The sequence below is a fragment of the Meriones unguiculatus genome, chromosome 11 (assembly GCF_030254825.1).
Source record: "Meriones unguiculatus strain TT.TT164.6M chromosome 11, Bangor_MerUng_6.1, whole genome shotgun sequence".
Taxonomy (NCBI): Eukaryota; Metazoa; Chordata; class Mammalia; order Rodentia; family Muridae; genus Meriones; species Meriones unguiculatus.
In genome coordinates this window covers 39,945,862-39,958,353 of record NC_083359.1, presented here as the reverse complement: position 1 = coordinate 39,958,353, position 12,492 = coordinate 39,945,862, and the positions used below count along the sequence as shown (strand labels likewise).

General features: G+C 43.8%; 1 protein-coding gene across 10 annotated transcripts in view; it reads right to left on the bottom strand.

Annotated features, from left to right (window-relative positions):
- The window catches only part of Mapk8ip3 (mitogen-activated protein kinase 8 interacting protein 3), a 39,871-nt gene extending 27,815 nt beyond the window's left edge, over positions 1–12,056 (bottom strand). For all 10 annotated transcript variants that reach the window (XM_021637155.2, XM_021637160.2, XM_021637164.2 and 7 more), the window contains exons 1-2: positions 11,607–12,056; positions 2,385–2,505 (exon numbers count right to left, since the gene is read on the bottom strand). In XM_021637155.2, the coding sequence (XP_021492830.1) occupies positions 2,385–2,505; positions 11,607–11,924 (439 nt within the window). In that variant the 5' untranslated portion in view covers positions 11,925–12,056. The remainder of the gene's footprint in view (positions 1–2,384; positions 2,506–11,606) is intronic.
- Between the last annotated feature and the right edge of the window lie 436 nt (positions 12,057–12,492).

The window sequence follows — 12,492 nt, the reverse complement described above, 5'->3', positions numbered from 1 at the left end:
ACCACTGTGTCACTGCACAGTCTCCCCTACGTACGGGCCCTGTACATATAGACCATGGCACACAGTACAGCACTTTGTGCTCAGAAAGGTTGCTCTTGTTCACAGTACTAGATGCTGAATGTGAGTGGTGTGTGGTGTGAACCACACATGTGAGAAGGCTCAGTCTTATTGTGAAGGAAACCAGGAAGTGTGGAACTTACAAAAGCTTCTGCTCAGGATAGTCAGAAGCTTCCAAAACCCAGGCAAATCTTATAGCATGTGCCAAGGGAAAGTGGAAATGGCAACTCAGGACTACTTGCCTAGTATAATCAAGAAGGCCCTGGGTTCCATCCCCAACATCCCTACAACAAATGAATAAATATTTTTTAAGCAAATGAAGTAAGATGCTCATGAAAAGAGAAAATTCAAGTAAATGATATGCACCATGTTAAAGATTGGCAGAACTCAGAAGTGAAACAGCACACACTTATATGGCTGCCCAAGAAAGAAGACATCTATCCGTGTCAGCCTGTTTCTGTCCCTTGGAAAGGCTGCCTGTCTCTATGTGTTCCTGAAAGGAACCAATGTTAGATGTCAAGACCTCCCTATGGGCCTTTGCTTGATTTCTGTGCACATCCTTGTTAAGAGTTTCCCATTGGCTCATGCTAGCCTGAAGAATCACCTCCCAATAGTCTTAGTTGGCATTTTTTCCTAAGAAAAGAGCCAATAAGTTTTCACATGTGAAACGCTCTAATCAAAATGAAAGTCACAGCACCTGTATAAACATGAGGTTTGTTATACATGCCTAGAGTAGGTGTTCAGGTTTGCTTCTTGTCTGCAATACTAGCATGCAGAGAAGCCAAGTGCCTGCTGCTTAGCCTCAGACTCTTGATCCTCAGCAGGATGCTAGTCTAGCACAGTAACTTCTCAATCTCAGCCTTGGAATAGGTCAAACCAACCTATTAAGCTAGTTTTCTCTCTCCCCCAATTCAATTTTAATTTCTCAGAGAAATGAAGGTAGCTGTCTCTCAAGGTAACCAAACAAAGTGGAAAATATGTTTCAGTTATAATTAAAGTGAAATGTTGAATTATAAAAGACTGAACAGTTTAAGTACAGTTTTTTTTGTTTTTTTTTTTGTTTTTTTTATTTTTTATTTTTTTTATCAGTTACATTTTATTAACTCTGTATCCCAGCCGTGTCCCGATCCCTCATTCCCTCCCGGTCCCTCCCTGCCTCCCTCATCTCCACCGTGCCCCTTTCCAAGTCCACTGATAGGGGGGACCTCCTCCCCATTCATCTGATCCTGTTTTATCAGGTATTTAAGTACAGTTTTAAAGAGTCTTTTTTTTTTTAAACTTTAAATTATGTATATGGCGTGTGGGGTGGGAGGGTTATGCACATTGGTGTAGGTGCCTGAGGAGGCTAGGGTCATCAGAAACCCCTGGAGCTGGAGCTACAGGCAATTGTAAACTGCCTGATGGAGGTGCAGGGAACCAACTCGGGTCTTCTGAAAGACCAGAACATGCTCTTAATAACTAATTTTCAGCCCCTAAATATTTTTACAGTACTTTTAAGTTTATTAATTAATTCTTAACTTTTCCAGACTAGAATTCTTCGTGTGGCTCTGGTTGTCCTGGAACTCTGGAGACCAGGCTGACCTCAAACTCACAGAGATTTGCCTGCTTGCCTCCCGAGTGCTGGGATTAAAGGTGTGCACCTAGCATATAATATACAGTTGCTGCAAAACAGCCCCATATCCCCACACCTGGGATTAAAAGGAAAACATAATATTTGTGTTTTTAAAAGAAACCAAATTCCAGAACTGTCTCTACAAGCACCTTTTTACAATTCCTTACAGATACAGTTGACTAGAATTTGGGAAAGAGATAAAACCAGTGTATTAGGTTGATCCTGACCTGCCCCAAGGCTGAAACTTAGAGACTCCTGAGCTGAAGGTCAAGGCTTGAGGGTGAGCAGTAGGCAGGTGGCTAGTGTTTACAAACAAAAACAAAACCTAAAGGTTTCTTAGGAACTGTCATAAGAACAATGGTTGTGTCAGTACAGTAATCTTTAGCTTCACAAAGATCAGTCAGGGCTCAAGGCTTTGTTCCTTAGAAGCTGAGGACTGAGGGTTTGCATATTTGTATTTTATAGTCAGATTACACTATGAAGCAACAGTGTGCTATGCCACCAGACTTTATTTCCACAAAGACCCTAAAGCTGATTATGGAAATACACAGTTGTGCAATGAGACAGAACAAATGGTTGAGAATCAGGGTGAAATAAAAATAAGGCCACCACTCACCTTAGAAACCCCCTTTAATCAACAATTTGTACATTTCTCTCAAGATCACTTTTAGAATATATATGCAATCCCAACTCATAGCTATTGCTAGCCACTTACTCTGATCTGCATAGTTTTTGGCCTTTAGCTCCAGTTGGCGTGTCTGAAACTCATAATGTTCTACCTGGATCTGGAGTTCTTTCTTCTCTTGTTCCAAGGCATCTTCAAATTCGATGAATTTCTATGATACGAAAAACAAAAGATAAGTTTGGTGTGTGTTGGTCAGAAGGTGTTTTTTCACATAAAAAAACACAAGTTCAAGAATCTATAAACACCTTTAGCCACAAGCTGGCCAGTGGTGGAGCCAGAGTACTGGTCTCCACCAGATCCTGGTTTCCTACCCCTTAATGCCGCCTGCTTTTCCACAGCTGTAGAGAGACATCACAGATAAATCCTGATAATAAGTGAGAAGATACTCCACGAATAAGTGACTGACTTTTGCCAGCTAATACCATTCCTGATAGCCTGTGAATTCTGCCTTCACATACATACCTCTCCAGGACCTCACGTGTAGTAGAAAGGCCCATGATCAATTAATGCTCAGAAATTTTCAGTAAGTTTTGAATAATGGGATCTACAAATGATGTGGCTCATTGTGTTTGCAACAGAATAGATTATCCATGTCAGTATTAAGCTTCTAAATGAAGGAAAGGCAACTTTTCTTATTCCACTATTTATTTATTTATTTATGTATTTGTTTGTTTGTTTATGTTTTTTATTTTTTGAGACAGGGTTTCTCTGTGTAGCCCTGGCTGTCCCGGACTCACTGTAGACCTCTGCCTCCTGAGTACTCTATCTCCTATTTTTATGAGTGTGTGTTATTGTGTGGGTTTATGTGTTCCACATTCATGCAGGATCTTGCTGAGCAAAAGAGGGAATCAGATTCCCCAGAACTGGAGTCACAGACAGTTATGAGCTGCCGTGTGGGTGTTAGGAATTGAACCTTGGTCCGCTGAAAGAGCAGGCCGTGTTATTAAACCCTGAGCTATCTCTCCAACCCTATTAATCTGTATTTCAATCATCTCTTAGCTCAAGACCCATCATTACTGGACTAAAAACTACAAGCATTGTCTTTGAAAAGACCTAGCCTGGAGAGTTTCTGAGCAAAATAATCATTAAACCAAGTGAAAATAAACCACTCTGCAAAAACAGACATCTTATCAGGCCAAAAGGAGTTACCATCCATGGTATGGACCCTGGGTATGGACATTGCCTCTGCAGAGGTCCAAGTTAAGTGGGTGACACTGTGTGATTCTTGAGGAAGGGAGTGTGTGGAAGTATTGAACAGAAAACTAGAGTGTGACCAAGAAATCCCATCTGTAGGAAGCATAAAAACTAGGTGGGCTTTAAAGGCATAAAAAGCATCTCACAGGACATGGATATAAAGCTAACAGTGGACTTCAGGCTTCAGTTTCTGGTAGGGCCATGCTTCACATAATAACCCACCTACGCCCACTCCATAGCAGTCTGCTCAATCTGATGTCCCTCCTGCTGCAGCTTATCTAAAGCCTTTGTGCTGGAGCACTGAGCTACAGTGAATGATACAAGGATGACTCATCCTGTATAGCCAGTGAAAACCCCAGAGGAGGGGAGGGAGAAGCCAGGAGGGAAGACTGCAGCCAGAAGGAAGTCTACACAGTATTCAAGCAAGCTGAAAAAAGAATACCCTATAGCCAGCAAAATGCAGGGTTAGTGTGTATATATGCATATATACAAACAGTGAAAACAAGTGATTGTGAATCAACTGGATACAATTACCACATGAAAAATACATATTTAAGAATTCCATGGAATGAGATTGCTCTTCCCATTTCACACATAAAATACACAGTGAAAAGGTCAACTTTATATCCCTGTCAAACTTAAAAGGTAACAATGAAGTCAGTATTCAGGACTCTCAGGATGCGAAGTGCTGGCTATTCAGTCTCTTACAATGGATTCCTGGGACTGTTAGCTTTCCTAAAGAGAGCATGTTTTGTTGGGAAGGTAAATCTCTTCTCTCACAGTTCTGTAGGCCAGGAGCACCCATAGGAGCTCATCTAGTTTTAGAAGTGGACACCAAGAGGAATAAAAAATCAGGTTCTTTTACATTATTGATAGGTGAAAAGAAAGGGAGAGAATTTCTAAAATAAAAAATAGACCTGACTGGTCTCTTGTCTTAAGCAAGAAGAAAGGCAAGGAGCTAGGGGCAACTTGGGTCCCTGAGCGTGTACCATCACCTGCGGCTACTTCCTGGTCCAAGAGGGGCATCTATATCCATCAAATATTTATGCAGGGCTAGTTGGGATAGCAAACCCTAACATTAGATGTTCTTTTATGAGCAACTTTACATTTCCCATGCTGTATAACTACTTAGGTCTGAAACATAGGAGTGCAGATCCTGAGCTGGGAGGCTGGAGTTACAGACACTATCTCCAAGAACTACCAGACAACACATGGAAGAGGCAGGGATATTTTTATATTCAAATATTAGATGTGGATATGGCTGTAGTTCAGGAATGTAGCAAGTTTTACTCATATTCACGCTAAAAATCCATCCAGTATCCATCTGAAACACCACAACAACTGATTTAATGCACTCTGATTTTTAAGAGAAGTAATCAAAAAGAAAAAATAAAATAAAACCACAGCCAGGCAGTAGTGGCATATGCTTTTAATCCTAGTGCTCGGGAAGCAGAGGCAGGTGAATGTCTGAGTTTAAGACCAGCCTGGTCTACAGAACAAGTTCAAGGACAGGCAGGGATATAAAGAGACGCCCTGTCTCAAAAAATAAATAAATAAATAAATAAATAAACAAAAATAAAAATAAAATTACACCTGGTGCTCAAGGTCAGCCTCAGCAAAACAGTAAGCTTGAGACTAGTCTAGGCTACCTGAATCCTTGTCTCAAAAACAGAGGCTAGAGAGATGGCTTAGTGGTTAAGAACACTGGCTGCTCCTACAGAGGATCTGGGTTCAATTCCCAGCATCAACATAGCTTACAACTGTCTGTAATTCCAGTCCTAGGGGATTCTTTGCCCTTTTTTTGCCCTTCCTAGTTAACAGGCACATAAGGCAGTTACACAGACACACATGCAGATAAAACACCAAGACCATAAAATGAATAAATTTAATAAACCAACTAACCAAAAATAACAACAAAAACATCTCATGCCTATAATCTAAGCCTTTGGAAGGCCAAGACAGCACTAATCCAAGTTCAAAGTCAGCTTAGGCTAGAGAATAAGACTCTGTCTCAGAAGCCTGGGAAAGAGGGCCAAGTGTGGGTGGCACATGCCTCTAATCTCAATACTTGAGAGGCAGAGGAAGCTGGGTCTCTGTGAGCTCGAGGTCAACCTTGTCTACCTAATGAGTTCTAGGCCAGCAAGTGCAAACTACCATAGCCAGGGCTGAATAGTGAAACCCTGTCTCCAGAAACCAAATAAATTAAGGACAAAACAGAAAGAAGGCAGGGAGAAGAAAGAGTGATACCAGGGAGGAAAAAAAAAAAAAGAAGATAAAATTAAGATCTAAAACCACAAAAATCTTCCTTGAGGTGGGGGTTGCAGAAGATAACCTTTTCAGGAAATCTTTATCCTTAGCAGCCCTTTCCCTAGTTTTGGCTGATTTGCTTCTTCCTTAAAAATATTTATGTTTCATATAATGCACTTATGAATGCAGGTGCCCACAGAGCATAGAAAAGAGCATCGGATCTCCTGGGGCTATAGTTAAAGGCGGTTGTAAGCCATCCGATATGGTGCTGGGGACTGAACTCGAGTCCTCTGCAAAAGCTGTATATGCTCTTACCTGCTGAGCCACTTCTACTGCCCCTTCAGCTTGGGTAAGTTTCCTAATCCAGCTTTACCTACATTTTGATATGATAGCCTACACAGGTCTTTGCTTTCAAGAAACAAGCATTTTAGGGACAGGCAAAGCACTAGTCATAAAAGTCTAGGTAGATGGTAAGAAGCATCTCTGGAAAAACTTATCTCTGACTTCCACGTGCATGCTGCGACATACATTTGCCTACCCTCACAAACCTCACTCATTCGTTCATTTACACAAACACACACACAGAGACACACACTCAAAACTGGTAGCATTCTAAATATGAGCCAGGAGGAGCTATGGCTAAGTGTGTCTGCAGGAGTGTGTGCTTTTCTGGGTATTTGCTAAGAGGGAGGAAGGCTAAGAAAACGGCTAGCTAGGACAAAACAGGACAAGAGCCCCAGATGAGACAGAGAATGGAAAGAAACCTAAGAGGCTTGGTGAGAAAGAGTACTCCAAACATTTTCATAATAGGCACAGCTTTGAATCTGTCCCTGTTGATTCCAAGAACCTGTCAGGGAAACATCATCAAATGCATCCCTAAAGATAGAAGCATATTTCCTTTAACTCATTAGCCCTCAAATCTGTTGTCTATAACAGGTACTCAAAGTGTCACAGACAACAACCTCAACAAATCTCAAAATCAAGAAGCTCAGTGAAAAGTCAGATGGGAGTATACCCTGAATAAATAATTCCATTTAGTTAAAGTTCTAGAAGATGAAAGTTAAAGCAAGCAGGTAAGCTGTCACCTGGGAATGAGGCAGAGAAAACCAGAGAACAAGATCACTCTGGGAGAACTCCAGAGCAGTGAGCAAGGCTTCAGGGGCTTCCATGAGTGTTGTATCAAACTGGACACTAAGCATGTATAGTCAGTGCACAGCAATGAGACCTTAGTAAGAGAGTTAACCCCTTCCCTGAAAAATGAAAGACTAAAAGATGATGAAGCTCAGTAGCACAGCTGATTTTCAGGCACTAGGGATTTCCCCAGCAATCCTCTTCCCAACCCAGTGAGAATTCATCACCTCCTGTGCTGTTTCCTAGAGAGCTGACACCCCACCCTCCTCCCACCATCACATAGCACTTTCTTCTACCAGGTCTCCTGCATAACTGCTTCAGGCAGATCCCTCTAACTAGAAAGTGTCCGCTGAAAAACGCAAACCTATGTTTTAAGCACTGTTTAAGCACTTTCTTGCCTGATGCTAACTTAAAAATATCAGTCACCTGCTTTTATATGAAGTCAGCTCAGCCAGATTGCTCACACAGATAGATACACTGATTTGGTTGTCCTGGCCACGTGTTTGTTTCAATTCAAGTTAAAAGGAATGAAAAGCAGAGACCCAGTGGTAGAGAACATGCCCAGCAGGCTTTGAGGTCCTGGTTTTCATTCCTAGCACAAGAAAAAGAAAAAGAAAAAAGGAAAAACAAAGCTCCAGTTCCACAGGTCACAGTGAAAACACTCAGAGGCTACTGTACCCAGTGGCTACTGAACAGCATAGTATAAAATGGGCAGGCCCACTGTCACAGGAAGCTTGTAAGGCAGAATGGTTGCTCCAAAGAGGTAGTCCTTGGGGCTCAGGAACTGAAGCATCAGTGTGGAAAGATGTGCACAGGAACACGAAGCTGGCTTTCCTTTTCATCACACAGGGCTAGCATCTCTTTGAGGGTACAGGCAGGGGAAAAAAAAAAAAAAAAGAGTAGAATAAGCCAAAAGATACTAAACTCTTCAGAGTTGGTGTGTGATGGGGTGCATTCACACTCTCTTTAGTACACTGTCAGATGCTAGAAGTCAGGAGTCGGGGGGCAGAAGTGGTCTGATAAACCTTTCCAGGGCGAAGTGATAGAAGTGAGACTTGAGAAGGCGGGAGGGCTTATGAGTGTATAACAGGCCTCTTCCACTTAAAACAGGATTTTGAGAAAAGGGTGTATTATCCTGGGTCTTGTGTCTCTTCACAGCACTATCTTATCTTTCATGCAACCAGGAAGCTACAACCTCAGTAGCTATGGCTTTGTTCCTAGAGGATGGGTCTGGTCACCAGGTCACATTAAAGCTAGACCAACATACACCCTACAAAGTGACAGACCCAAGTGTTTACATATCAAGTGCAAACAGCAGAAAATGAGGAATCACTACAAATATAGGAGACTTCAGGGACATTGCAGGAGTCTTGAAGGAGGCCTTAGAAGGGTGAGAGAGAAAAAAAAAAAAAAAAGGCAACACAGAAGAAGGCTCTCATTTGGGACTCTGGGTAAAAAATATTATTCTTGAATGTTTTCTGTATATTATTTCAAAACAAAGTTTTAAAAAGCAGATTACTTAACAAATCTAGCATTTGGAAGAGCTGACCTCTAAGCTGACAACAGAGTCCTTAGCCCTGTTGTCTATGCTGTACAGTGGTTCAGAGGTTCCCTACATTTTTGATATAGCAAGATGTTACAGCAGCCTGGTGGCTGGTGGTGCATGCCTTAAACCCAGGACTTGTGAGACAGAGGCAGACAGATATTCGTAAGTTCGAGGCCAGCCTGGTCTACAGAGTAAGTCCCAGGACAGACATGGCTACACAGAGAAATACTGTCTCAAAATAAAATAAAATAAAGTAAAAAGAAGGATTTGTGCATTAAAAAAAAAAAAAAAAGATGTTACAGCAACACACAGCAGAGCTACCAGTGTAGGAACTCAAGAGTCCAGCCATGTTCTCTGTGGCTGCACATGGTTTCTGTACCTTTGCTTCCATTGTTTATTTTTAAAGTTTCTCTAGAGCAAGGGTGTCACTTAGTGGGAAGAGCACTTGCCTAAGCGTATATGAGACGCTGGGAACCACAGGGAGGAAACGACTCTGCTTTCATCCTGGTGACTCTGGCACTGCTGTGCTGGACCAACGTTCAGAGGCAAAAAGGACAGGTAGCTCTGACTACCACAGAGTAATAGCATCATCTATAAAATCAATGTGAGGAGTTGGGGGTGTAGCGCATCATTCAAGGGCACCTGGGTTTGATCTTTTAGTACAATAGGAAAACGCTGCTCTTAAAGTGATTGAAGAAACCATATGTTCTCCAAATTTATAATTTGTAATATGAAAGTAAAAACAGAAAGACCTGATTTAATGCATTAATTCACTTATGAAAGGTTCTATTTATTGAGTAGAAGTGTGTTGTTCAGGTTTCCCCCTGCTCCTACTTAACCCTATACAAATGTTTTTCTATGAATGATTACTCTTATTTAACTAGGAAAAAATAAATCTTGTATCAAACTCTTCATTTGGATTCTTTGTGTAGCAGCAAATGCCACATCATCAGCAAATATTTACAGAACATAAGATAAGCTAACATATGCTTCTACCACATTCTTTAAGGAAGATAATGACAGTTATTACACTAATCCTCTGTCTCTCAAACATTACTTTTCTTCCTATAATCTAAGTGCTTGCCCATTGCAAGGAAAAAGGCTAGCACAATTATCTGCCCCTTTCTAATCTTTTTCTCTTCCAATGGGAAAGGACTGACAGATAAAAAATACTTTCGATTAGAACTGTACCAATCAGAAACAACTCGACAGATCACAAGGCCTAAGCTTTGCCATCCAAGGCTGACCTAAAACTACATTATGCAGTCTGCCCTCACTGCTAAATTCCCCTTGCCACAGTTCTCTTTCTAGGTAACCAATGGCCAACAGTGATACTTGTAGTGGGACTGCTTCACCACTTCTGCTAACCCAGTCACTTTACAACTAAAGGTCAGAGAGAGAAAGGATAAGGTGTGTGGTCCCTGGTGTGTGGTCAGGATGGCCAGGCTGGCATCTGCACACTCTACAGATAAGCCCCTCCTCCTGGGTCCTGAGTTTAGAGAATGAACCACTTGGTATCAGAACACACTGGTATCAGGGTAAGAAGAGGGCTGGCTGAGATGTTTTCTCTGTTTAAGAATTTTTTGAAACCTTGATGATTCTGTCTTCTCAGAAAGCTGCTGGCAGCTCAGGTTACCCATCTCTGACTAAGCTTAAGCAAGCAAAGTGCCTGGGACAGCACTCTTCTGCACCACCACAAGTCTGCATCCAGTGGTGCATACCTCCTGGGGATCACTCCAGCCAATCACACATCCCTGTCTAGAGAAAAAAGCTGGCCACTAGGACACAGTAGTCTTTTTTTTTTTTTTTTTTTTTTTAACAGGACTGAAGATAAACATCCACTTCATTCCACAAAAGAGCTAGAATGCTGTTCACAGTGTTTGGTGCCTCTTTAGTTTCAGCTTCACTAGAGGTCCCTCCAAGGGCATGGTGGGGGCATTTAACTACGGCTTCCACCTGGCCAGTGCAGCATCTGTTTACGTCTTGCTTTGCCCAGCTTCTCTAAAGAGCTGGGTCTTGGCACTGCTACACTCTGTAAGCCACATGGACACTCACTGCTTAGACTAGCTTGTGATGAAACGAAGGCAGAGGAACCTTCCCCGAGGGCAGAGCCAACACCACACAGAGCAGGTGCCTATTCCAGGAAATGCCCATTTTTAAGTTACAAGGTTATAACTCAGCCTTAGGGCTGTCCACTTTCTGGCGGGCATTTTCTCCTTTTCTGCCACATCAGTGATCTTGACTATGGAAGTATAGAGGCAAGGGAGAAAATTTCCGAATCCTCCTCTGTCGATGTATCAAAAATCCCCAGGGAGTTCAGGACAATGGAGAGTGGTAGCAGACACAAGCCACAGTTCCAGGACCAAACACTACCCCACTGTGCAGCAATGTGACCCAGAAGGTAAAGCCCAGGCTAGCGCCAAGGTCCACCCTGTACCTTGGCCTGTCCTTTTGTCAGTGGTCAGTGTGTGACCTTGGTCTAGCCCAGACAGTTTCTGGAGCCAGTACCCTCTTCAGTAAGATGTATGAGGTCACCCTGAGTCCTCCTCAGATCCTAAGAGCGTTTGAATCCCCTCTATGTTGAGAACTTGAAGCCAGTCAGGTGGTGCCTGAGCTCCTTAACTCAGAAACAGCAGGATCTCAACAGCAAAAGCAAAGCAAACCATAGTAAGTAGGAATGATTCAAGATAAACAAGCTTTTATCCTAACTGGGGTACAGCCACTAATTTAAAAAGCCAAAATATCAAAAACGACTTTTAATTTCAACAGTAGTCTGTGTATCAAGTCAACTTCACTGAAATGGAATTTAAACTCATACAAGAAGACACTTCCCATCATAAACCAAAGAGGATTTACTTCCAGAATGGTAAAATCTCTGGGCTTTGTGATCATCTAGGGTAACTTGCTCAAAAGACTTAAGGAATAAAACAGAAAGCTAGCAGGCGGCAGCCAAGGTCAGAGGAGAGCCCGAATGGGGGTCCAAGTCTCCCGAACTCTGCAAAGGCCGGGCTCTAGGTCCAAACTGGATGGAGAAAGCGTCATTTCCCAGGAGCAGGATTCTGCAAGCTGGGCCGAACTGGCTGCTCCACGCTACCCACACCGTCCCCCACCGCGGCTGCCGGGGCCCCACGCACCTCCTCGGCCTGTTTGCGCAGCGCCTTCTCGCGCTCGTATTGCGTGAGCAGCTGCTCGTTGTCCTCGCGTAGGAGCTCCAGCTCCACCTCGTGCTCCTGGTTCTCGCTCAGCACCGAGTCCAGGTTCTCCAGCACATTCACCACCAGCGGCATGAGCTCCTTGACCACCTCCTCGTCATAGCAGTGGATGAGGCGCTCGAACTCACGGTAGATGGAGCCCGCCAGGCCCGACACACGCTCCGACATGACCGAGCCCGAGCAGTAGTCGTCTTGGTACACCACCACACCTCCGCCCTCGTCCATCTGGATCTCCATCATCGCGGCTACCGCCGCCGCCGCCAGCGCGGCTCGTCCCGGTGCCCGAGTCCACGGGCCGCTGTCACCTCAGGCAGCCGCCACCTTAGGATGTGCCGCCGCCCAGGCCGCACCCGTCACTCCCTTGCCGGAAGTCCCGCCTGGCCGCGGGGGTGGAGCCCCGTCTCGCCCAGCCCCGGGTCGTGCGCCCTGACGCTAAAGGAAACGAGGCGGGGCGTTTCCGGCTGCGTTGCTGGTGGTGCTGGACGTGCCGGTTCGGTGGGTTTTTGCAAACAGCGGGCTGCTTCTGTATCTCTGTCCGGTTTGTCTGCAGATCTTTCTAATATACTCCGGTCGCCCGCGATTTCACGAGACATACGTCCTTCTGTTTCTGGCTGTTTCCCGCTCCGCTGGTCGCTTAGTTCCAAGCAGCGCTCCGTATGCACAGCCCACCACGGTTTTAAGGTCCTTATCCGTAGCAGTACTTTGAGGCTGGAATATAAAGCGAGTCAAACTATGTGTGTACGTTTGCTGGGGACACCATGAGCCTGACTTTGAATTGTGATGCCCCGTGATATACTGAGTGCTTTTC